Source organism: Numida meleagris, chromosome 1, assembly GCF_002078875.1.
Source record: "Numida meleagris isolate 19003 breed g44 Domestic line chromosome 1, NumMel1.0, whole genome shotgun sequence".
NCBI classification, from domain to species: Eukaryota; Metazoa; Chordata; class Aves; order Galliformes; family Numididae; genus Numida; species Numida meleagris.
In genome coordinates, this window is record NC_034409.1 from 119,494,606 (window position 1) to 119,521,053 (window position 26,448).

Here is a 26,448-nt window from a genome sequence, read left to right on the forward strand (position 1 = left end):
CTGCGTCTTCGTAACACTGCTGTGTTCAAGGCACTGTAGTTGCATTGAGTGCAGCCCTGAGGGAGCCGCAGACAGAGCTCTTCCCCGTGTTTGCAATTCGTTCACGTCACAGTCGTGTTTTCTCCTTTCCCTTGTAAATATGAATTCAGCAATTACTGAAGGCTCTCATAAAGCAAGAGTAATCTGTTGTTTGCTCCTGGTCAGGAGGGCACATCAGGCAGCACTGTCAGTACAGCTGTGGTGAAGCATGCCATTCCTTTGATTAGATTCCTATACAGCTGAAGAAAATATTAGTGAAAAAATCGAAGGCCAGATAGATACTCTCTCCATTTGGAAATGTCATAAGCAGCTGGGATCTTGACTGAACTCTCTGAAACAGTCACAGATCAGTCTGGCCATCACAGATTGGGCTGGCCATCAGGAGCTCCAGGTGGGAGCTCAGGGAAAGCACCATCCTGCTGAAAACTGCAGTAAATGAGGACCTCATGCAACCCAGTGAAGTTAAAGCCACGGACACACAGTCAGTCAGGGAAGGAGGTGGGCTCAGGCTGAGGGGGATCACACTGCACATATGACTTACTCTTCATTCACATCTAAAGCCTAACAAAAAGTTTTTCCAGATTTCATTTTTCTTTTGCCATGGCAAGAAAAAATGGATCATTGTCAAAGAGGATGAGGGCCATTAAAAACTCAATATTCCGCTACGGGGATTGCTTTATGGCCTCATTTGCAGCAGCTTGCTTTATCACACGTGCAGCTTCATTGCCTGTCCTATAGCCCACATGCTTTGAGAGTTATCGGCAGAACTCCGTGCTCTTGTTTCCAGGATGGCTGGTGCCTGGCACAGTATCTGCTTGGGAGTGTATGTTGCAGAAAGAGGCCTGACTTGCCAGACTGCCAGCCAGCACTGTCCCTCTGTCTCCACAGATTTCTGTGAAGATAGAAGGAAAAAAACGATGGGTTGGAGATCAGTCCTTGCGTTGCAAATGGTTTATACTGCAGAACTAGAATGTTTCACAAAGCACTACTGCATGATAAATGGCTGTGCTTCATTTTCTGTTAGTCCTTAGCCAGGCCCAGCTAAACTTTATGTGGTACAAAATCATAGAATCACAGAATGGCTTGGGTTGAAGGGAGCTTAAAGCCCACTGAACCCCAACCCCTGCTGTGGGCAGGGCTGCCCCCCACCAGCTCCGGCTGCCCAGGGCCCCATCCAACCTGGCCTTGAGCGCCTCCAGGGATGGGGCACCACAGCTTCTCCGGGCAGCTGTGCCAGCACCTCACCGCCCTCTGAGTGAAAAATCTCCATCTGGCATCTAATTTCAATCTCCTCTCTTTTAGTTTAAAACAATTCCCCTTTGTCCTATCAATAATTGCCCATGTAAAAAAAAATCACTCTCCCTCCTATTTATAAGCTCTCTTCAAGAACTGGAAGGTGGCAATCTCAGGTGATGGAACACGTTCACTATCTCGCATCTTGAAGGCAGGAAGAGCAAAGTAGTGATGCCTGGAAAATGACATGCTGTCTCCTCTGTGACATGGCAAAAGCGTACACATTTGAAAACTGTAAACATATTCCAACTTACATTTATTCACATTACTGCTTTCACATTGACATAGTGCAAGACAATGCTCATTTCAGATGGGGCTACCAACATACCCCAGTAAACTCTTGATATCTTTTACATCATTAATTAATACTGTACTCATAATATCAATAAATACTTGAAAAGTCTGTAAAGACCTACAATGAACTCTTTTGTAGAAGTGTTTACCTTAGTAAAAAAGATTTATTTTGGTGTCAAAAAATGTCCTGCCAAGAACTGCTGGATGCAACTGTTCTGATGAATTTTGTGGACTTGTACGGTCTTTGTCACTGCTGTAAATATGTCTGAGTTTGGTGTTGAGCAGAAGGAGCTGAAGAACCATCATAGGCAAACTAGATTTGATCTTGAGACCCTCACTTCACTCCTGTTAAAAGCATCAGGTCTTGAAGCCACACAGCCCGTCCAAAGTACTGTTGCGAGCAGGTGCTCATGACTTGCTGCTCCAGACATGCTGCAGACCAGGATATGTGGGTTGCTCCCAGCTCCCTCAAGTTCTCTGAGTGCATCAGACTTCCTTGCACACACGTGTGCACACGTGCACAGATATTTGCACTACTTACCATCCCCACAAAGCAGAACCAAGCAGCTGCACTAGGTATGCCATGCAGCTGTCCCCAACTGTGTGTTTTAGACATAGCCTTCATGGCAGACATGGTTGCCATTGATAAGGCTGAAGGTGGCCAGGGAGTGGTTGGTGCTCTTGAGAGAGGTCATTCGTGTAGTGCTCCTGGCCATGCTCTGGGAGCGGATGAGGAGGCGAGCTCTACAGCAGAACAGCTGGTTGTTGAACTGTTTCCGAAAGCTCTTGCTGAGCAAATAGAGTGCAAATGGATTGACACAAGAGTTAGTGAATGCCAGGATCCGAGCACAGATGCTGGCAACGAAGTGCAGCACTGAGGTGTCCACCTCTGAGTAGTGGTAGGACCGGTATAAATAGATGATATGAGTGGGAAGCCAGCAGAAGGCAAAGAGGCACACGAAGACCAGCACTGTTCTGGCCAGGCGTTTACGGGATTCGATCTGGAAAAAGAAAGAGAGATGCAGGTTAGTAGACATCCCTAGTTTGGACAAGTAGCTGTTTATCCCAGTGCTGCACCTTAGGGCTTATCAGATGATACCCGCACTAGTTATTCATATATAATATATATAATGTGATATAAGCACTATATAGAAAAAAATCTTATTAGTGTTATTAATATTATTAGTATTGTTATTAACAGAGTATGGGACTGGGATATTTCACAGAGCACAGAGGCAGAACTTTCTCCCTTAAGGCCATGTGGTATATGTACACAAATGTACTGCCAACTGCTCACAGCCCTTGAAGACCAAGTGCTGTGTTCAGAGGCTGAAGGAGCTGGAGATGTCAACAGAGGACACTCTGCACTTATAGAAACACTGAGGCAGCAGCAATGTGGACACTTCAGTTGGAAGAGCTGAGGCCAAAAGAAGCAGGTGGATGTAGGTGGTGAGAAGGTGTGTGATCACCTCTCTTAACATAACTGGATTTACCCAAGGGGAAGGTGCTTTCATGATATCAGCCAGCATGCAGTATAACCTTCACACAAACAAGTCACACTTTTGTTTTGCCTACATGTGCAGGCTTGGACTCAATTCAAAGGTACTGTTCAGCCGAGGAGAGCTGAGGTAAACTGTACTCTTTTGTCCACCAGTGCTCCATGCTAAGATAACAATGCCACTGAAGAACATACCTTTCTTTCTAATAAACACCAGGGTAATGATAAATGTTACACAAAAGGAGAGGATGGACAGAGTTACCCACAAACACCTGCTGGACTACACCGCTTGCTGGTAGAGGATGCACAGACAGAAATTTGCAGATACGACATTGCTACGTTTTCAGGGATCATAATGCTTTCCTGTCTGGTAATTTCTGTGCCTCTTTCCAGACAATTTCAGGGAATTTGCTGCCACCTGCTCCTTGTACCTGAGCATAACCTGAATGGCCTGAAACTTTCCCCAACACCATCCCCATGGCCCTTGTTCCTGCCCTGGTGAGGCAGCGGTGCCAGGCCAGGCCCCCAGCCACCCTCCATCCTCACTCACCTTCTGAGCTGCACAAGCAGATCAGAAACAGTAGCTGGCAAAGTCCTGTCTTTGATCAGGACAGCTGCAAGCAGGGAGTAGACAGGAGAGACCTGAAGTGCCCATTTTGACTTTATTTTGTGCCCCTGTAATGGCACCAACTGAATATTAGCCACTGTGCTTGGAAAGGACTAACATTTACCAGGTGATAATGCCTCCAAAGAGTGGGCTGAAAATTAAATCCTTTGAGAAGAGGCTCTGCATGGCTAAGCCATATATTCTTTTAAATGTATCTTTAATTTGATACAGAGCCATTGAGGCCACATCTGCACTATAAAGAAAGGAAGCAACACAATAAAGAAATCAATACCAGTTGTTTCAGATGGAGACCTATAGCTTCTGAGTGCACAGCAAGACAGGAATGATGGACTGGTGGTGCTAAACTGTAGCCTGGCCTTTTGCTTTCTATAGACCTTTCCCCCAAAACTAAAGGGAGAAAGGGCTGTTTTTACTACTGACTTTATTGTCACTAATCAAAACAGTCATTAAATCAGCAGAAAAATGATCTGCAGGGAAGAAAGGTTTATACACATTCAGAAGAGAAAAAGGGAAAAGGGTTTCAGAGATCACACATCATCTCATGGGCAGAAAACACATTTGTTTCACCTCAGCACCAGAAGGCTACATGAGATGAGATGATTGTTTCATGTCATCCTGAGGTGGAGATGTCAGCCTGATGCAATTACGTGGACGCTTGTTCAGTTGAAAAATGGCTTGTGTCAGTTTAGCTTTGGTTGAAGAACCCCTCAGTTGAAAGGAAGGGGATCTGTCAAGGCAAATAAGTTGTTCAGAAACAAATTGTCCTGCTGTTGCTTTCTTGCTTAGACAAGCCCAAGGCTCAGATTCATTCCAGGTTATGCAGTGATCTGAAGCACTCAGTTACTCATGCTGGATTTGGATTTACCACAGGAGATGATTCCTTTTCTCCCTAGAGACTTACAAGAGGAGCAGGCAAGAGTGAACAATCTCCAGTAGAAACCCAGGACTTAAGTTGGCCAAATCCTAGCAAAGTCACTTCATTTTGTGCAGGATCTACAAATTTTCAGCAACACATTTTCAACCAGAGCATGAGACTCACTTGCAATATGTCTCTGCTGAGCCAGCTTGACTGAGCTCTGCAATGGGATAGTTTGGGGAATTTAAAAAAATAAATACTCATGAGTGACAATAACAGAGCTAACCCTGGTTTCAAGGGTACAAAGGGAAGGTTAAGAGTCTGCATTAGTCCAGAGCAAATGTCCCACATATGTAAATCAGATCAGTCTTAAGGTGAAAGTTGAGGATACCACCTATTAGACTGGAAGACTGACCACTCTGGATTATTAGAGGGCATGTAACAAATGGGATGACTTTTCTGACCAACAATCCCCTCTGGAGACCACAGAGAAAGAGGCATTTTTAGAAGGAGAAATACAATAAATGAAAGGTTTCAGGGAAAGAAGTTGGACTTCTCCTTCTTTCCTGAGATTTCAGCCTGGATTGCAACACTGCAAAGATCACACCCTCTACAAGATGTATAACTTCAGCACAACTGCTAGGACATCTCACCATCCTACTCTGTCCTCCCTCCTTATCACCCTCTGTCTGTTACGGTTCTCCTGCCTCCACTCTTCCAGTCCACCTCCAGCCTGTATTTTTTCCCCAGCATGGCACAACACAATGCAGATGCAATCCCATTACTGCGTCCCATTTCAGTCCTGAAAAGCCAACATTTCCTTCTACATGAAGAAGGACTACTTAATGGAGCAAGTCCTTCTCCTAGGCCCTTTATGATACAGAAACTCTGAGAAATTTTCTGCTCTGTTACCCCTCAGCTTCAACTTCACAACACCACCACCAGCTCTGTCCCTTCTCCTGCATCCTAGTTAATACCTTCCCAGACTTTGTCATGAGTCCTCTGCTGTGCCATGGTTACTGCCCTGCCAAAGTCTCTGAACTTATGAAAATTAGATTATTGTTGTGACATAGTTTATGACAATATTTTTAATTCTTTTTGCCCCAAATCTATTAAAATTAGCACAGCAGCTTCAGCTTGTGGTAGTGTAAATTTCCCTATGTGATCTCTCTTTACTGGTTCATGGGAATTGTGGATTTTTGAAGAAAGTGAAGTCTCTACCTGTTTCCTTACGTGCACGTTTCCTTCCACAGGGATGTTGTAAGCACTCCGGATCAAATTCTTAGCAATAAAATAATAATATACTGAAATGACAGACAGAGGAATGATATAAAAGATCAGAAATGATGCCATCGAGTGGATTTTGGGATGCAGCCCATCAGAATGAGGGTAAGGAGCACAGCTGATGAAGGTTTTATTAGTCCCTTTGTCATGGAAAGGGTGTAAATCTGAAAACACTGCTTCAGGGATGGCAAGCAGCATGGATGCAATCCAGATTATAGCAGCTCTCACACAAATTTTCATCAGTGCATGGGACGCTTGGATCTCCATTGGTCTTACTATAGCTTTATACCTAAGAAGAAAAAAGAGAGAAAAATTATTTATTGACATCAACACTGACCATTTATAAAACTAAATCACTGTATTTTTGCTCAGACTTCACAGATACTTTCTAAATAGAAAAAAAAAATTACTCAAGACTGAAAACTTACATTTTTAAATTTTGCTATTTTCAAAAGATTTCTCATTTTTAACCAGTGCCACCTGTTCTGAGTCCATCCACTTTCATGCGTATTGGTTCTGAGTTCATTTAATTTGTTATTCGCCTGACAAAGCACAGTGCTGCATGACGTTAATATGTATATGTCCAAATAGTGTTAAGATAAGGTGTGCAAACATAGACTTCTCTTGAAAAGCATTACAGCAGTTTACACCTCAATGAAAGATCCTCTTGAAGGAAACTGGATGGGTTACTGAGTTTGTAGATTTTGCCACACATTTCATTTTGTGCTGTATGTTGGCCTTCTGTAAGCAAAATGCGATGCTTTCTCAAGCTAGAAAGTGTGTAGCAGAGGTAGCAAGTATGATGTTCTGCAGTGATTTAACTGGGTAATTGCCTTATTTACAGGACAAACATGTATTCAACTTCTAGTTAGAAGCAAAATCCTGTTCAATATACCTACTCTTTCCCTCTGTGTATGTACTTGTATGTGTATGTGTCTACATAGAATTACAGAATCATCATACTTCTGTGTATGTGTATTTTATACCATACATATATATTTACGTATGCATTTATATTTATGTACATACAAACACAGAAAAGAACATATATACTGGTATTTACATTTACATTGTGGACCGTCACACACCAGCACAGACTTCCCAGTGAGGTGGTTGATGTCCCATACCTGTCAGTGTTCAAGGGGCATCTGTGCAATACTCTCATTAATACACTTTAACTTTTGGTTAGCCGTGAGGTAGTCAGGCAGTTGGACTCAATCTTTGTAGGTTCCCTTTCCCTTTCCCTATTTCTCTTCCACTCCCTTTCCCTTTCCTTTTCCCTTCTTGTCCCCTGCAGGTGTTTCTCCATGCTGTTCCACAGTTGCCTTGTGTAGATGATTTTTCCTTTAATGGACTGCAAACACTTTCATCACTAGTTTTCTGTCTTACTGCTTCTTATCAAAACCTCCACTTCATCCTTACTCTAGATATACATATATATATATACATGTATTTAAACACACACACACACATATATAGCTATATAGCTGTATCAGAAATGGTGAGGTGAGCAGGACTAGGGAAGTAATCCTACTCCTGTACTTGGCACTGGTGAGGCCCCACCTCATTTTTGGGTGCCTCAGCACAGAAAGAACATCGAGGTGCTGGAGCAGGTCCAAAGAAGGGCAACAAGGCTGGTGAAGGGCTTGGAGAATATGCCCTACAAGGAGAGACTAAAGGAACTGGGGCTGTTTAGTCTGGGGAAGAGGAGGCTGAGGGGAGACCTCATTGCTCTCTTCAAATACCTGAAAGGTGATTGCAGCGAGAGCGGGGCTGGTGTCTTCTCACTGGTGGCAGGTGACAGGACAAGGGGAAATGGCCTCAAGTTGTGCCAGGGGAGGTTTAGGTTGGATATCAGGAAAAACTTCTTTACAGAAAGGGTTGTGAAGCACTGGAACAGGCTCCCCAGGGAGGTGGTTGAGTCACCATCCCTGAATGTTTTTAAAAACCATTTGGATGTGGTGCTCAGGGACATGATTTAGCAGTGGTTGTTAGAGTTAGGGTAGTATGGTTAGGTTGCAGTTGGACTGGATGATCTTGAAGGTCTTTTCCAACCTGAGCAATTCTATGATTCTATGATTCTGTGCAGCTACAGTAGTCAGATAGTATTTTTCAGGCTTGCTTAGCACTCTTTAACTTGCACACTGAAGCTGGGCAGGATTTAAGTGGTGTCATACTAAAAAGCACAATCTTCCAGGCCAAGATCATAATCTCAGGTGAAGAAAACCACAGCATGTACACAAATACGGTGTTGCAAATGTTGCAGTTATAAAATGGATAAGCCAGGCAGATTACTGAAAAAATGCAGCTAAGCCAGCTCAGTTTACAGTTTGCTTCACCAGAAAATTGGCAGAAGCACTAGCTGAATGTCTTCAATAAAGCCTAAATAACAGAAATGCAAAAGGAAACAAATTACGATATATTCATAAATTCAGTTAATTCAAAGCTATTTCTGCAGGTGTTTATTATATGTTCATCAACATGGCATGTTAGTGTAATTACTTCAGGGATTTTCTTGTAGATAATATAGCCAGCTGAGAGAATATTTTCCAGTACTAATTTCCAGCAGCATGAATGAATGGAAGCATACAGAGAAAGATAGAGTCTGTTAAATTTCTATTAACATTAATAGATTGAAGAGAGACAGAAAATTGATCCATTTCAAGTTATTAGTACATTTTAATTGGAGATGTCATTTCCAAACAATATAATTTTGAAAGAACATAATTAAAAATGGCTAGGAATGCTGGCACTGATAATCAGGCATTTAGTATATTTTATAAAGCCTGCTACGACAGATATAAAAGAAGATGTGAGAGACTTTTTACTTGTAAAGGGCTCTCTGTAGAGGCAAATCATGAGGTCAAAACCACAAAAAGATGAAGCAGGAAAAACAAAGCTAGAAAAAGCAGGTTTTGAAGTTGTAGATTGTCAGATGTAGGAACACAGGTGCATGTTTCCTTTGGAGCCTGAAGATTGAATCAAATTATTTTGCTGACTATCTCCATGACATTTTTTGTGGTGGACTAACTTATTCAGAAATCTTCAGTGACTGTGTTCATCTGAGTATTAATGTTTAATTCCTTGGTACTGATCTGGTGGGAGCCTTCATTTCCAGCTGCCATGCAGACAAGTCAATGGGTGCCTCCCCAGGTTGTGTTTCATCAGTTCTGCTTTCCCACCTCAGCTTTGGTTCTGGACAGTGGCTGCAGAGGGTTGCTCTATTTGAGGGCACAGAGCGGTTGTGTATGGGTGATTGGTCCCCTCGGGCTAAGGCCAGTGCTGAAAGATACTGGAAGATCTTTCTGTGTTGAGTGCTCCTCCTGGTGGGGTTCTGAGGGGGGCTCAGAAACTCCTTTGTGAGTTTTCCACACAATTTACATGCTAGAGTCAACCCTGAATTTTATAATCTAGTTGCAAATTTTTAAGAAATGCAACAAGGTAGACTGGTTTTGAACAGCACCTAGACCTATTTTTCAGACTCCATCTTTTCAGCTGATTTATCAAATGTTATTCTGAACTTTTCCACAACTTTGTCCATTGCTGTTTCTCTTTTTCAGTGAGATAGTCTTTTCTTGTCCCCTATCAGCTTTATATCAGTTGCATGCCCAAATTCTCAAACAACAAAAAAACCCCAAGCCCAGAGAAAGTCCTGGTGGCTGTTATATTTCCTGCTAAATGACCAGTCCTGTGCAATTGAGAGCAGGACTCTCTCCTGTCCTGCAGACACCACTTCTCTCCCACTGGTAGTGGGTTTTGTGCTGTCTGGACATGATGGTGGCCAAGTTCTCTGTCAGAGTACTGAGGACCATTTTCCTGCTTTGCACAGTCAGATCGGCTGGGGTCAGCATCACAGGAGCTTATCGTCTCTGGAACACTTCCAGTTTTCTGAGGTGGGCTGCCGTTTGACACAGGAGAAACAGCTAACATGTGCCGTTTACATCTCCAACAAATGTCTTTTCATAGAATCATTAAGGTTGGAAAAGACCAGAAAGATCATCTAGTCAAAGTACGAACCCATCACACCATGCCCAATAACCACGTCCCTCAGTGCCACACCTACGCATTTCTTGATGATTTCTTGATGGGCAATGACACCACCACCTTCCTGGGTAGCCTGTGTCACTGCCTCACCGCTCCTCCTGAGAAGAAATGTTTCCTAACATCCAACCTGAACCTCCCCTGGTGCAACTTGAGGCGATTCCCTCTCATCCTATTGCTGTTATCTGGGAGAAGAGGTCGACCCTCACCTCACCACAGTCTCCTTTCAGGAGTTGTACAGAACGATGAGGTCTCTCCCAAGAGCCTTCTCTTCTTCAGACTGAACAATCCCATCTGCCTCAGCCACTCCCCATAAGACTTGTGCTCCAGACCCCTCACCAGTTTTGTTGTCCTTCTCTGGACACGCTCCAGGGCCTCAGTGTCTTTCTTGTCTTTCTCAGGGCACAACACTGAACACACATACTTGAGGTGTGGCCTCACCAGTGCCGAGTACAGAGGGACGATAACCTCCCTGCTTCTGCTAGCTTGTGTTCAGCTGGCTGTCAACTAATACCCCTAGATCCTTTTCCTTTTTTAACTCCTTATAGCATGCTATTTTGTCTCCTAAGAAAAGAACAGACTGAGGGTAAGAAGCTGAGATATGAGGGCCAACTGGAGCTGAATAAATCAAATCAATTTCTCTGTGTCTGCATTAGACCATGGAGGTGCCATGCATCTCAACTACTACAGCTGCCCCAGGGCAGGACATAAACCTAGGTGCCTCTTATAGTCAGTGGAGAGAAAAAGGCAATTCTGGAGATAATTCCTTCAGTTCAGAAATAGGTACCTGAGAAGAATGGGATGGCAGTCCTCTAGAGTTGCCCTTGTTTCTGCTTTCTGTAAGCAGAGACCAGGCTGTAAGATTGTAAGTTTCATCACTTATTTTAGATGGCTAAACCTTGGAGTAAGTTTAAGGTACTTAACTTTCCCATACTTAAAATACAACATTTGAGTAATGTAATCAAAATCTCAGTTTGTCTGCAGTAAATGTAGTCATGGTCATGTATTTATCACCTCTGCTTGCTTTCACATTCAGTTTCTGAATGATATGATACTACTCTTTTTCAGTGTAGTCCTTCCTCCATGCACTTTTAAAATAATTCTTGAAAGATATTAAAATCCAAAACTATGACTCATGCCTCGTAACAAAGGCCAAAACTTAAAAGGAAAAGTATGCCTTCTGAAGATTCAGTTGAATAAAAAATGGCAGTTAAGAATCTGTGTCAGCTCCAATCTCTCCAGCTGTCAAAAGACTCAGGCAAAAATTACTGGGCTGCCGATCTCATAGGAAATAAGAAAGAGATAGTGACCTTTACTACTGCTCAGTCTTTGAACCTGTCTCTTCCCACTGTGCTTGCTCAGCAGCAGCTTGCCTGGCACAGGAGGTACCAATGACCTTCTGCCCAGGATGGTTGCAAGCATGTCCCTGTGTCTCATGGTCTCAGTTTCAGCCCACACACAGAAATTACATATGAGACTCCCTGAAATGCAATTAATACAATCATAGGATAGCCTCAAAAATAGTAGGTCGGAGTTTTTGCCAGAGTGATCACCAATTTGTATGAATCCAGCAGATTGTTAGCAGTCCACGAGGTGCTGTGAGAACTCACCTTGATGTGCAATCCTCTCAACTGTCCCTCTTCTCCAGTTCTGCCTTCAGGCCTCCAGGAGGAGCCGGGTCAGAGGGCTGCTTCAGCACAGTGACCCAAGCTACAGAAAGGGCTTGTGCAAATCCATCACTTCTTACTACAAAATGACATCTCCACCAGATGGGAATGGCAGAGGTTTGGGCCAATGGTACTTTGAAAATGAAAGCTGGCCTGGTACAGCATATTTACTGCAAGAATTCAATGACATATAATCCATGGTCATTTCTTAATATAATCCCAACAATCCAATTTTTTACTTTTGTGAATTTACTTTAACAGCCAGAATTTAAAACTGTGCCAGTGTGTGCCTCTCCATACAGTACTGAAAAATATTTTATATGTGACTCAGGATCTCTTATGAGCTCCTTGAACATTTTTTTCTCACAACTGAGACTACTGAAGTGACAATAAACCACCAAAATGCGCACTTGCACTAGATTTTTCAGTGGTAAGTACCTTTCCCACTGAGGTTAATAAGTCAAAGAAACTGAAATATGGTGTCATTATCCTTGTGTTAGTAATAATGTTACCGATGATAACACCACGTAATGTAGTCTAAAACTTTGACTATGCAAACATTGGTTAATGCCGTACACTTAGTCCCAAAGCCACAAGTTCAAATTTAAACACAGAAAGAGCTTTATCATGAAAAAGACAGGTAAGGTTCCAAATAGATGTTAGGGTTTCCTCAGTGCAGCTTCTCTGCTAGCACAAAATATGCTAGCCATCTCTGTGCTCCACAGCTGAGACAAGAAAATGCACACCAGCTGAAGTATGAGTAGCTTTTGCCCTCGAAGTCATGTTGCCTGTATATTCCTAAACATGCAGATATGAAGGACTGCTTTTTCTCTCACACCAAAGGAGTAAGGATCTTATCCCCAAAATGTCACCTCCAGTGCATCCTTCATGTTTTTTTCTCTCCACCTTCACCAATTAAGAAAAATTTCTTCACCAGAGGGTGGTGGGCATGGAACAGGCTGCCCAGGGCAGTGGGCACAGCCCCCAGTGCCAGAGTTCAAGAAGAGTTTGGACAGTGCTCTCAGAAACAGGGTTTGAATTTTTGATGGTCCTGTGTGGAGCCAGGAGTTGGACTTGATGATCCTTGTGGGTCTCTTCCAACTCAAAGTAATCTGTGATTCTGTGATTCTGTGAATTTACTTGCTGCCTGCTACAACAGCTACAAAAATTAAATTAAACCAACAAAATCACAGGAGGAAAATTGGAGGCTTCCTTTGGATTTTAAATTAATTTAGCGCCTTACGTCTCACTTTCTTTTTAGGGAGGTGACTTCATGCTGTGTGGAGAAGATGGTGCTGTAGCAGCATTAGCTTGCTTTCCTCTTCTATGATTGACTTGTTTAAATGCTTCTCCCCCTTCCCTTATGTGAGCAACTAAAACTAATACCAGTGTTCCAGTGGTAGTGGGGGAGAAACCTCCCTCCCTCATGGCAGCACAGACAGCTCTTCATACAGGTGAGTGACTGCAGGAGGTGTTCCTGGTGATATCCACTCTGAGGCAAATATGAAGTCATACTGCATGCAGCAGGACCTTGTTACTCTGCAAGTATACTTGCAAAAAAATATATGAAGAGAAAATAGTCCTCCACATCCTCCCTAAGGGGATATGGGACAGTGCCCATACAAAACAGGCTGGCAAGTGTACCTTATAGTCAAGGAACTTTGTCTCTAAATAGCATCACCCATTATGCTATTGAAACTGTTTCTATGAAAAGCTCTTGGCTCCTACTCCTGAATTTTCATAGTGGTTTAAGAAAGAAATGCATGGAAAATTGTTCCAGTGAACTTTCAAAAACCGGGCTGGCTTCTGCTTCATTGCCAACTACACTGCAGCAGGCTGACAGAAAGATTTGCTGTATTTCAGACCCACTTTCAGGTTTTTCTCTGAAGGCAGAAAGCCACTTACAAACTTTTGGATCTGTTTAAAATAAGCTCTCTTTTGAGAAGCTGGGCAAATGTGAACCTAAAACTTCAATAAAAAGCAAGGATTAGTTGGAATGGACCAAAGCTTTACAAAAATAGTCATGTAAATTGCTCTAAAGTTAAAACATTGAGTTCTTCCCAGCTCTACAAAATGAGCTTCTGAAATTGCAACCAATTACTATTGTAATGTTGGGAGACAGAAGATCTGCCTCTTAGCACATCCCTGTATTTCTTCTGTTCCCACCTTTAACTCAAAGAGGGAGAAAACTTGCACAGTTCACAGTTCATCTGTTCCCATTTTTAAGCTTACCATGTGCACCTTGATCTAGTCTTGGCCTACAAATAGGCTGAATGAAAACCTTATTGAAAATCTGCAATTATTTTCTGCTAGTATTGCATTATTGATTTTCTCACATTAAATGAAGGACTGGCTCAATTACCATGTAAAAAGACTCAAGCAAAAGAGAAAAAGTTGATGCTACGCAAAGGCTGCACAAATGAAGCATGTGGAGCCTTCTTGAGAGTAAAGTTTGACTCTGAAAACAATGAAAAAGTCTTAATAAATACTAGAAGAAGTTTATGAGAAATGTAATGGCCCAAACCTTCTTATTGTTTCCACCATGAATACTATGAATATTTATAGTTCTGAAGTTAAATAATTGTAGAAACCCACAACATTTCTGGACTGTCCAAGCCATCAACACATTCTGGAAACCTACTTCAGGTCTATCTCCTTTCTGTTTACTTAGTAAAATTATCATTATTATGCATGACTGCTGGGTGAACACCTATTATTAAAAACTTTAGTAAATTGCCCATGGGCACAAAGACATCACTGATGTCTTACATGCATTGTCAGGTACAATCTATTTTCCATCTCTTCCTATTAATTATATTTAAATGGAAAGAAACAACATGCAGTGATGGAAGTGGCGTAGTTCTTACTTTTTAGTGTTCAAATTTCAATCCATATACCTATGAACTATTACATCAGTCCGAAATCTGGATGAATGGGAATTTCAATCCAGGAATGACTGAGATCAACAACAGGATGAAGTATTTTACAGGACTTGCAAGTAGGAAAATGTACATACTAACCATTTAATAATGACTGTGTTATTCCTAATCATGACAGTCTAGAGCACAAAGCCTTTCAAAAATTAACTATACATATGGAAAACAATGGATGTAAAGATCACTGAAGAAAATAGTGAGTGTCCCGTGGGTAATGCTGTCCTTCTTATAAAGACCCCTTTGCGCCTAGGATATATTTTCCCTGAGGCTCAGTCAAGCCTCCAAATGAAACCCTGGTCCCAATCAGCCTTATTTCTCCCAGAAGCATAAAAGATAACCTAAAGTAAAGCCTCTTAAATATATATATATATATGGGGTAATTGCTGGATATCCATCTGTTCCAGCCACAGAATTTCATGGAAGTTTCTAAAAACGGCAGTTTCTCAACTCCACAAGTCCTGCTTGTGATGTGCAATGAATCAATATTGCACCTTGTTCTGACAGAGAAAGTAGAGCACATAACTGACCTATACAAACTAACAGCTCCTGACCCTATAGCAGCCATAGTGTGCTTATCTTTGTCTTGTGGAAAAAGAACAAAAAAAAAAAAAAGAGAGAAGCAGGCTTCCTGGCTGTAAAAGCAGTTGTCAGTACAACAGACTGGGAATGAAAATGTAAAGTGGGCAATACTAATGATATATCAGTAGCTGACCCCCAGCCTTCCTCTTCACCCCCCACCTTGCCCTGAGAAAACTGTTAAGGGCAAAAAACTCCTGAGTGAGAGAGAATGAGGAGTTGCACTAAAACCTCAAAGAAGTAATTAAAAAAAATCAATATAGAGCAGATGGGAAAAAAAGCAAAAGTAAATGACAGCAAATATTGGAGTTTGAAAACATCGGTGTCTGATAAGGAAAGCTGGAGGAGCCAACAAAATATCAAAGGTCACTGTGTGACAGACAAATGCACATTTTTAAATATATCAGAAACAAAAAAAATCATTAAGTGGTGAAGATATAAACACTGATGGAGACAGGGTGAGAGGAAATCACTGGGCATTTAAGACCAAATGTGTAGGAGGTGTTCGCAGCATGTGTGCAGAGCTATAGGTGTAGCAGAAAAGTCACCAGCTGTATTAAAGAAGATGTGAGCCAACATCAGCTAGCATAAAACATTTTCACACCAGCACGCCTGAATAATTTATACCCAGGAGTATTAAAGGAATGAGCCTGCAAAAAACTGGCGCAAGAATTTTTTACAAATCTTGAAAAACTGGAGAAATTTCCAAGAACTGAAGTACTGGTTTACATTGTGCTCCCTCCCTCCCTCACGCCATTGCAATCCCTGCCATGCTCCATGGAACAAGGGTTAAAAATGGATGTACTGGCTGAGGACAGGAGAGCTGCAGCCAGTGGGGGTGTAAAGACCAGTCATCCCAGTGGGTCCCCAAATATGCCAGTAGGAAGGTAACAGTAAGTGGAGCCATTTCTAGTCTAGGTTCTGAGAAGGTGCTCTAGCTGCAGTGCTATTTACTATGTTTATCAGGTGCCTTGGGCACACTATAAAACCTCTGCTGGGAAAGTCTGCAGATGGCAGAGCTGTTGACCAGACTGTAAAAGAAATATTTCAGAGTCATTGGGATAAACAGCCACAGTCTAACAGAAGCCATTTTAACTCCTACAAGTGCAAAACAGCATATATAACACTCAAATGAGTAGATTATGGCAAAAAAAAAAAAAAAAAAAGAGAGAATGAGAATCTTTCAAGGGAAGAGAAGACAAGACTTTAGAGTGTTCTTTTTCACCTGACAAAATGAAGTGTCCGACACCATTCTCATGGTGTCAAGGCTTTAGTGCAATCAGCACATGAGCTAGAGAGTATAAAGCTGCGAGTTATGCTTATATGATGTGTATGTCCTTTCTGTGGCCTTGGCAATGACAAATGCCATTGGAGGCCACCTCCTCCTTATGAACTTCCAGTTCTACGTTGGGGCTAACTGGTCCTCTACTATCTTTGACTGTTGTTATTAGTTAGGTTGTTAATAGTATCATGGAAGTGATTGTGTCTTTGGTGCCTCCACCACTATAGGAGTGTGCTGAATGATCTTTCTGTGGTACTACATGCTTTTAAGAAGAATGTGGATGCCCAATCCCTGGAGGCATTCAAGACCTGGTTGGATAGGGCCCTGGGCAGCCTGAGCTGGTAGGGAGCAGCCCACCAGGGCTTTAAGGTCCCTTCTAATCCAAACCATTCTATGATTCAATGATCTAGTGAATCTATGATTCTATAATTATGTGATTCTATGTCAAACACCAGGAAGCATTTTGAATAGTCTGTGTAAAGGAGATGGAATTAGAGAACATAGCTTTAAAATAGTCTAGCTGAATGATGGCTCCCAAGAAGCCTTGATCACCATCCCATGAAGGTATTTTCAGATAAGAAAATAAGCAGGAGTAAGGGATATTTCCATCCTACTGAGAAAGGCACAATGGTGAGAAGTCAGACAAATTTATATTTGAAATATGACAATTTCTAAGCAGTGAGAATATCAATACTGGAGAGCAATGACAGGGAAAGGGCACATTTAGTTAGAATAATTAGAAAGTTCTGCAGTGTCACTGAGATGATCTGTTTTAATCCAAATGCTATTATATGTGCAGAAGCCTCTGTGCGCTGGTAGGGGCAAGAAGAGCAGCTGAACTGGTTGGCTGGAGCTATCAGTGCTGGCCCAGCATCCGCCTCTATGGCTCTCTTCCATCATTTGACCAGCCACAACTAAATCTCATGCTTCAGAGCTGTTTGGAGGTACAAAGAAATAGTTTTGGCTCTCTGGATGCCATGGTGCTGTTTTCTGTCCTGCCTTCCTACGGTGCTGCAAAGTTTATAGGAAGAGGGCAAGCAAGGACAGGACGGGCAGAGATCTGGCAGTGCTTTTCACTTTTATGCTTGGCAGATTTTTGCATTCTGGTTCAAGTGATCCCCTGCCTGGGGTTGGGAAGGTAATTTCCCATAAGTGACTCCAGCTTTCTGCCTTTTCTCTACAGCACAAAAATTGGGTAGCGTCAGATGCCTCATGGTGCCCCACTGCTGCAGGGGTCCAGGTATCACCTGCATTTCTGCCCAAGGCGCAGGCTGGTTTCAGGACACTGAAATTCCCTGTTTGAATTGATCAGATGGTACAGGGGCAAAGCAAAGAGCCTGTTGCAGAGACAAGCTCGGACAGGACCTCACGACCCCTGGTGACCCACGTGGTGTGAGTGAACTATGCATGTGGGTGTGGAGCTTGTGAGACGCAATCCATGGGGGATCTGGGTTCACTCTCAAGACACTTTTCAAATAAAAAGAAAATAGGTTATTGCAAGCAAAGCAGCTGTAGGATGTTTCACTTCACTACACAGGCCAGCTTTTTCAATTGAACTCTCTTCTGGTCTTTTTGGCAAGGCTATTTTCCAAGTCTGAACACCAAGTACAAATGCCTATGCTGATGGGAAAGCTGATGGCACATTCTCTGTGACTAGTTGCTCTCCTTGCTAAGAGTGCGTACAGCACCTCGTATTGTGAGACCATGACAACTGATTGGGGATTTCAAATTTTACTGAAATGTAAACAATAGGTAATCCAAATTTTCTTCCTCTTTATTGCTTAAATGTTGGCACTCTCCAACACATTATTACTGATTCTATCCTCGGATTTGTGTGCCAGTTCACTGATATGAACGAGAGCTCTAATTCCTGGCTATAGAATTGCATATATTGTGTTTCAGCCATCTGCTCCGGCTAATCAAGATAGTCAGAAAGTTTGTGCTGTTGATCTGTTTCTCTTGGTACAGATGGATGCAGGAGCTTAGGAAATGAGAGCTAAAAACAAGGGTGTTGACAGCGTTTATACTGTATTGACACAGTGGCCAGCAACACAGGATCTAAGACTTAGTGAACTGGATGAAAGAGATAGAATCATAGAATAGTTGGAAGGGACCTTTAAAGGACAGCTTGTCCAACTCCCCTGCAATGAACAGGGACACCACAGCTAGATCAGGCTGCCCAGGACCTGATCCAGCCTGGTCTTGAAAGTCTCCAGGGACGGGGCATCAGCCACATCTCTAGGCAACCTGTTCCAGTGCCTCACCACCCTCAAAGTAAAAGACTTTTTTCTTATATCTAAACTAAATCTACCTTCTTTGAGCTTGAAACCATTTTCCTTTGTCCTATCACCACAGACCGTGCTAAAGAGTCTGTCCCCTTCTTTCCTGTAGCCTCCCTTTAGATACTAAAAAGCCACTATCAGGTCACCTTGCAGCCTTCTCTTCTCCAGGTTGAACAGCATCAGCTCTCTCAGCCTGTTTTCATAGGAAAGGTGTTCCATCACTTGGATCATTTTTGTGGCCCTCCTCTGGATGCTCTCTGACAGGTCTAAGTCTCTCCTGTACTGAGGACTTCACATCTGGACAATACATGTGTCTCTGTGTCTCTGAGTGTACCTTCTGCCATCAGCACAGGAAGAACAGTGGCAGAGCCACCATGCCAGCAGCATGGATCCAGCGGTGCCTCCCAGTGCTTCACTGAGAGGGAAGGCTTGCAGATGGCACCAAAGCCCTTCAGGGATTCCTCCCTGGTTTGGAAGGACTAATGTACTGGGTAAGATCACATCCATGGTCAAAATGTGCGTGTAGGGGCATCATTCTCCATATTTGCATTGACCAGACTAGGGGTTGTCTTGGTCACTCAGAGAGTTACTTTCTCAGCCATCCTAAGGCTGCACAATGAACTACAACACAAGTAAATTGCCCCAAATATAGAGTCATGGAATCATTAGAGTTGGAAAAGACCAAAAAGATCATCTAGTCCAACCATCAACCCATCACACCGTGCCCACTAACCATGTCCCTCAGTGCCACATCTACATGTTTCCTGAACACCTCCAGGGATGGTGACTCCACCATTTCCCTGGACAGCCTGTTCCAACATCTCGCCACTCTTTCTGAGAAGAAATATTTTCTAATATTGAACCTGAATCTCCCCTGGTGCAACTTAAGGCCTTTACCTCTCATCCTATCAACAACAGGAAATCAGTTTTGCTTTCCATAGCTTTATTCTAGGGTGGCATGTCTAATCTCCTTTTTGTGGAGATATAAATAGAACAAATGGCCTTCCGTATAGACACTACTCCTTCTCTGGAATTGTACAGATTATCAAAGGTGGGAGCTGGAGTCATCCAAAGCAGAAAAAGGATGAGTCCACAAGCAAAGATTTTGAATATTCAGAAACGTCTTTCTAGAAATCCTGAATCTGTTTCTTCCCTTCCACCACTGTTTGTTTTGGTTTATTTTTTCAGGGAAAGGGCTGCATGGGTTTTTATTTCTTACATAAACAAACTGATGTACGAGTTCAGAACCATTAGTTACTCTGAACTCGTACATCCTAGGTACGCAGGGCAGTGGGAAGCACCTCTGCAACCCAGCATCCATCCCTGGATCCCAGCACTGAGGCTAACATTTCCAAAAGTGGTTATTGTTACTATTGTCCTCATTTCAGGTCCTGGAGATTCCCCCACTACTGCAACTCCTGCTGCCTGCAGCTTGTCTCAGCAAGGTGTACCACCTGACATCAGTTTGCAATGCCATCCCACGTGTCTCCCCATGCTAAATGCCACTCTCCCCGCTGAGTGCCTAGCAGCAGCTTGGGGCAGCAGGTATTCCTGCAGTTTTCCAGCACTAAAATCTGGATAATCGGAGGTGCTTAAAGTAAAGATGCCACTTGAAAACTCCAGTTATGCTTTACACACTTCACCGCGTGAACACTGTGGCATTTCGATTTTTCTACTATCTCAGTGAAACAGTTGGGCAAGTATGATCGGTGCCTGACAGCTTGGGTAATTTAAATGCAAATGTCTAAACTCTGTCAGTCATGTGAGAAACAGTCAATTAAATAGAGACATCTCCCATGACAAGGGTAATTAAATGGGCTGCTTTTCCTCTTACCGTGCAAAGATTTTCCTTAATTTCCTGCCACTTGCTGAGCCAGCTTTCCTGCCTGGGCTTGCAGCCCAGGTGTGACTGCTTGTGCACCTCTGTAACTCCCTTTACACCCGGGAGGAGGGCAGGCAGCTGACTCATGTTCCCTCTTTGCAGGGGGGCGAGCAGCTACAGAAATCTGCTGCCCTGACAGTGCAGAAGAGATGCTCAGACAGATGTCATTCCCCTGCCAGCATCATCTGAAGCCCTTCTAAAGCACACAGACCTGCATACGCAAGCGTAACTACTTGTTTCCTTGCTTTGTTGCTTAGCCCTGTTGCCTTCTTGCTCCTGGAGGGCAGCTGTAAGCAAACCACAGGCCTTAACCCTGCCCAGGCTGCTTGGTGAATTTGCCAGGCTCAAAGGAAAAGTCCTGCAGGCAGCTCCCACTGCTCCTGTAAATGCAGCCAGAGTTTTCATTGAGAAAAGTTTGCAAATGAGCAACCAATCCTCTGCATAACCTCTGGGTCGTGGCTGGTCAAACCACTGAGCTGCTGTGGGTGCTCTGTGATGGAGGCTGGCACTGAACTCAGCCTCTGCAGTCGCCAGGAGATGATAGATTTGGTGTTACTGACCCTGCCTAACGCGTGATAAAGTGGAGATGGAAAGATCAAATGTCTACCTCAGGAAGGTACATCCTTCAACCCATGGCGTGGGCTGAGCACAGTGTACTAAAACTGGGACCCTCATCTTCAGAAGGGGATCCAAAGCAACCAAGATGGCTTGTGCCATTGTGGAAACATCTAGCATATTCGTCTCACCCCTCTCCCCCATAGCATATCTGCTCAGCACATCTACCCAGTGATTTTCATACTGTGTTTCAAAGGTTACCTCTTTGGGAACACAGTAGTATCACACTCCAGACCTTTCTTTACACATTTCTGATTTCAGAGATGGCAAGTCTCTAGCCATCTCACACATAGGCATCTATTCCATGCTTCCTCTGCACCCAAAGAAAGAGGAAGAGATCACAACACAGTGGTTCAACTTGTCTCTGAAGATATCTTTCCCCATGGACCAGGGACATCTTGCTGACTACCCTGGAGGGGCTCCATGCTTCAGACAGAAAAAGCCAAGGGAAATGAGCTGTGTCTGAACAGTGTCACGTGCTGGTCTCCTGAGTCCTCCTTCTGCTCTGGTCTCATCACCGTACCTGTTGGCTTCTGCAGACATTTTCCTGCAGGGTTGAGCTGCCCAGCACCCCACTTGCAAGGTCACATCTGACCTCAGAAGTGGTCTGCTATGGAACTGCTCCAGGCCCCAGGGTCAGCACCTCTTTGCCCCAGGGCTGATGGTCTCTCCAGGCACCCAGGCAGGCATCACCATGCTGCTCACAGCCAACTCACGTCTTGGAAGTTTTCCCTGTACATTTTATTTTCTTAATGATTCTGACATGATTAATATTGGGTCTCAGAGTTCAGGGTGAGAGTTTTCAGAAAATAAAAATAGAATAGTGATATGTGAGCTGACAAAATTTAGACTGAATTATTCTTTAAGAAAATTATGCCAGCACTGCTGTTAATGTAACAAAACAAAGGCTTCAGTAAACACAGATAAGACCCATTTGTGGTTCAGTGCACAGCAGTTAAGATTCATAGATCTAATAAAGGCAGGATTTTTATTATCTCCTTCTAACTGGACAACAAATGCACTCAAAGATAGTAAAATGGTCACTTGAAAATGGGAACACAAAGTCATCTTTCACACACATGACTATTTTCTTATGGCCAAGTGGCATGAAAAAATGCTGAAACTTTTTTTTTTTTTTTACCAGTGCACCATGATGGTAAACAGGATTCAGATTAAGCTGAAGTTGAGAATTTAAAGTCACCAAAACCCACACTTCCACAGCTGCTCTTTCTTGTGTTGCTGACTCATTTCATGTAAAAAACACCACTGATGTGCTGCTCAGTAAAAGTATTTGCAATATTTACCTTATGTAGCACACGATCAGACAGCAAATCTCTCTGATATAATCTCCTTAATGACACATTTCTCTTTTCCTGACACTTTTTAGAACATCTTAGAGGACTCCTTTGGAAAGATGAGTTTCCTGGAGAAATACTTATTGTTTTCCTATGATTTTCTTCAGAGCAGGTGAGGTTCCAGCTGTCACAAAGTGTAGGTGACTCTTCACTTGAGAGTTTATGCAGCTTTCCCATTTTGCCAACACTTTCACAGTAAATGGTCTGAAGACTTTTATCTGCACGTTGGCATGTTTGTCATCTGCTATTGGGGCGGACGGTATTATTTTTATACATTATCATGGAGGAGTTGAGCTGCTATGGCTAGAAAGCTCATTGGCTGTTCTCTGTCTCTGAAACACAGTGATCTGTTTTCACTGAAACCCCATACAGTATATTGAAACTACCCCAAAAACTGAGCATAAGGTGCCTGTTATTTTAAAGTAGAAGGCTGAGAGGAGAGAGACATCACAGCACGCAAGGCACTGCTTAAGGCAAGGCTATTTCCACTTCTTTGTGACTCAGAAGCTGTCCCCAGGACTTTTTGAGCAGAACAAAACTGTAAGGATCTCTCTCACCAGAAATATTAGTACCTCTGTGAGATTTCTTATGTTTAACATAGTCACAATGTATTCCACAGTCTCTTCTGAATTATTAAAAACTAGAAGCAAGACGTCCTGGCCTTTCTGACGGGCACAGGAGCTCCTATAAAAGACAACAGTCCAATAAGTACCCACATTCTTTTCAGAAAGGAAGGCTTAATGCTTTAAAATGATGTAGAGATTCAAAGTCTTTTGAATTTAATTCCAAATGCTCTGAGATAATTTTACAAATGCTCACAGAAATCCAAAACAGAGATGGATTATTAGAAGTGTATCACCTGCAGAAGTCAAACTTTTTTTCTAAAGCAGTATAGCTACTGCATGTTATTTTCACCAAACATTATTGGAAGACAAAGTTTCCAAACCAAGAGTGCAGACCAATTATAACTGAGCAAGCGGTAAAACAATTAATAGAGGGAAATGTACTGACTGCAGCAAACTGAGATGCCTGACTTCAGGCATCTTCATTTGAATACTTTCAACATATTTCATGAAATATTGCCTCATTTGTGATTAGCCTTAAGGAAACAAGACACTAGAAACAATTGATTCTAACTACACTTCAAATTGCTGTTCCAGTGCCTTTACACTTCATGAAATATGGATCAATTATCTTTTTGGCAGAGCTATCTATTAGTAGAGATTCCCTCATGAATGGTTGCTCTCTCTCTCTGTGCTTCACTCACTCTTGGTGTTCTTTTAATTAAGTTGGTCTATTTGCTAAACTGCACGAACAGCTAGTTTAACCTAGAAAAAGTAACCTGCATTCACAAAACTCTTCAAGTTTTGTGCTCATAACCTCCAGAAATTAAGTGAAGTTGTTCTTTGTCCAATGTTAGATTAAAAATGCCACTTTCGAGCAATGTGACCTGAAAATATCAGTTCATAATTGTGCATTTTACAGAATCAAGGCTGCAGCAGCGAGCTTACCTGTCAGCTGAGAGAGCAGTGAGAGTGAAGACGGACACCCCTACAGAAGTGAGCTGTATGAAGGGGATGAGCTTACATCCGATCCTGCCAAACAGCCACTCATCAGCAAGGTACCTGCTGGCATCCACAGGCACACAGGTCACTAACAGCAGCAGGTCTCCCAGAGCCAGGCTGGAGATGAACAAATTGGGGACGTTTCTCATGGATTTCACAGTACAGAAGATCTTAATCAAAGTGATGTTGCCGATAAGGCCTATCAAAATGATGATCCCGTAGATGGTGGGGATGGCGTAGAGGAAGGCTGGGTAGAACCACTCGTCGCTGAGGATGGACAGATTTGCGCTCTGGTTGGCAGAGATGTTGTATAGGATGAAGTTATCTGTTTCCAGGTCCAGCAGCAGGCACTCTCCAGATGCCATTGCCCTACTTTCCTCTTTTCAGAAGACAACTTGCTTTGAAAATCCTCAAATATTTTTTTTTCCTTAAATGTTGCCGCTGCTTGGTTGCTTTAAGCAGTCGTAACAGTTTAAAAGTCATATCACCTGGTGACACATATCGAAAATAAAGAGAACAAAAAGCCACCGCACATTGCTCAACAGAACTGCTTCTGTAAATCGAAAGGAGAACATCCTCTAGCAGAGTTTGAATCCCAAAACTTGCATTTTCTTCATTGCCTTGCCTTGTTGTTAGCTGCTCCTCAGCTCTGGCAGACCGGTTATCACACCCAAAGGCCGGTCAGTGGGAGGCATTTTCAACAAGAAGGCTAGCTATATTTCCAGCTTCAGCTCTGCCGAGCAGAACAGAGTCAGAAATGAAGGAATTACGACCAGCAAGAACTTTTGATAGCAGCCGTCACGCTGCATTCCCCAGCTCTCAGCGCTTGCACTCCACGGCCGGATTTAAAGTGAGGGAAAAGCACTTCTCCTCCGACGGCTCGGATCCTATAGGCAGGATCTTCCGGACGTCAATTCCCCCCCGGCTTCCCACGATGAGAGCGGGCTGGCTGACACCAGCGCAGTCATTCCGCGGGAGCCGCCGGCAGCGCCGGGGAATGCCAGCCACCTACTGGACGATCCCATCACTGCCTGGTAGGAGCGACGCGGGGAAAGAAAATCTCCGTTAACTCTTTAGATGAATAAATAAATAAATAAATCTGCACGCTGACACCTCGTGAGGTGAGGGTCATCGCCTCAACCAAAGCTTTACTTATTTCTTCCGTGGATGATGCGATCAGGAAAGCAATTCTGCCTTCTTAAATGAGATCGCACTTTGTTTGCACTCTGGTATTCATTGTTCCAGTGAAGGTGTGTAATGATAAGGAGCCAAATTCATCCCCCAGGGCAAATGAACTGAATAAAGCCAATTAAGATAAAATCAGCAATACAGTTAAGATAAGCAAATGAGTGTTAGCACTGTGCACCTGCAGTTAGCCGAGGAAGCCTGAACTCTGCGCGCTTTATGTTTTAATTTGGAGGCAACAGCAACAAAGGACAAAGTTTACCCTTTGGTGCAATCATCTCTATTTAGGGGGCACCCGCCACACCCACAGCTACAAATAATGCAGCAGAGACAAACTTACTCAGCTTGTAGCGGTCTGAAAATGCTTTCTCAGAACTTACTTAAGTTGTAACAGCACTGATGCTTTACTGCTTTATAACCAATAGGCGATTTCTGGTTATATACAAGGACTTTCAGGACTGCAGAGAAATACAGATAATTTGGAAACCGGCCTGCAGAATTAAATGAAGCTGTGATTTACATTTCCCTGTGCAACTGCTCACTTTTGCAATCAAAGAGTGTTTCATCAATGGCTTGGGAGTGAGGGGGGAGGTGATTCGAATCAGACACCAGACAAATAAAAGTGTGACCAGCCGTTTGTTGAGAAAAGAAATAGTCCAGAATGTGATCTGGAAAATATCATATAGCACTTGAGAGCCATGTCTCAGAATGGGATCGTAGAAGGGAGACTTTGGGAACTGTTTTCCTGCCTCTTTCTTGTGACCCAGGTCAGTGTTTTCAGCTGCTTCGCCGCTGTTCACTCTCAGTCAACAAAGGACTTATGTGTACCCTTAACTTTAAGTAGGTGGAAAACACATGTTTTCAAACTGAGTACCTGAGAGAGCGCTGTGCTGAGAGCTCCAGGGAAGAAAAGAAGCCAGATTTTCTGCTATTCCTTTCAGGCAAAAGTCTGCTTTTAAAAACATATCACCATTAGAAAACACCGGTGCTGCCTGCTGCACATCCACAGGTGGAAACATTTTGGTGGGTTGGGACCAGCTTGTTGCAGGCTGCCAGGTGGATCAGAGCCCAGCCAGAGGCACCGTGGTGTTCAGCACATCAGGACACACCAAAGGCACGGGGAGACATCATGCGGCTACCAAAGCAGTCTGGCCACAGTGTGTGGTGGGA

The 26,448-nt window shown here is 43.1% G+C and overlaps 1 protein-coding gene across 1 annotated transcript; it reads right to left on the reverse strand.

Annotated features, from left to right (window-relative positions):
- Positions 1,718–25,036, reverse strand: GRPR (gastrin releasing peptide receptor). Its single transcript, XM_021385055.1, has 3 exons — positions 24,040–25,036; positions 5,830–6,181; positions 1,718–2,627 (listed from the first exon to the last, which is right to left on the reverse strand). The coding sequence occupies exons 1-3, from the start codon at positions 24,456–24,458 to the stop codon at positions 2,235–2,237; spliced, it is 1,164 nt and encodes a 387-aa protein (XP_021240730.1). The 5' UTR covers positions 24,459–25,036; the 3' UTR covers positions 1,718–2,234.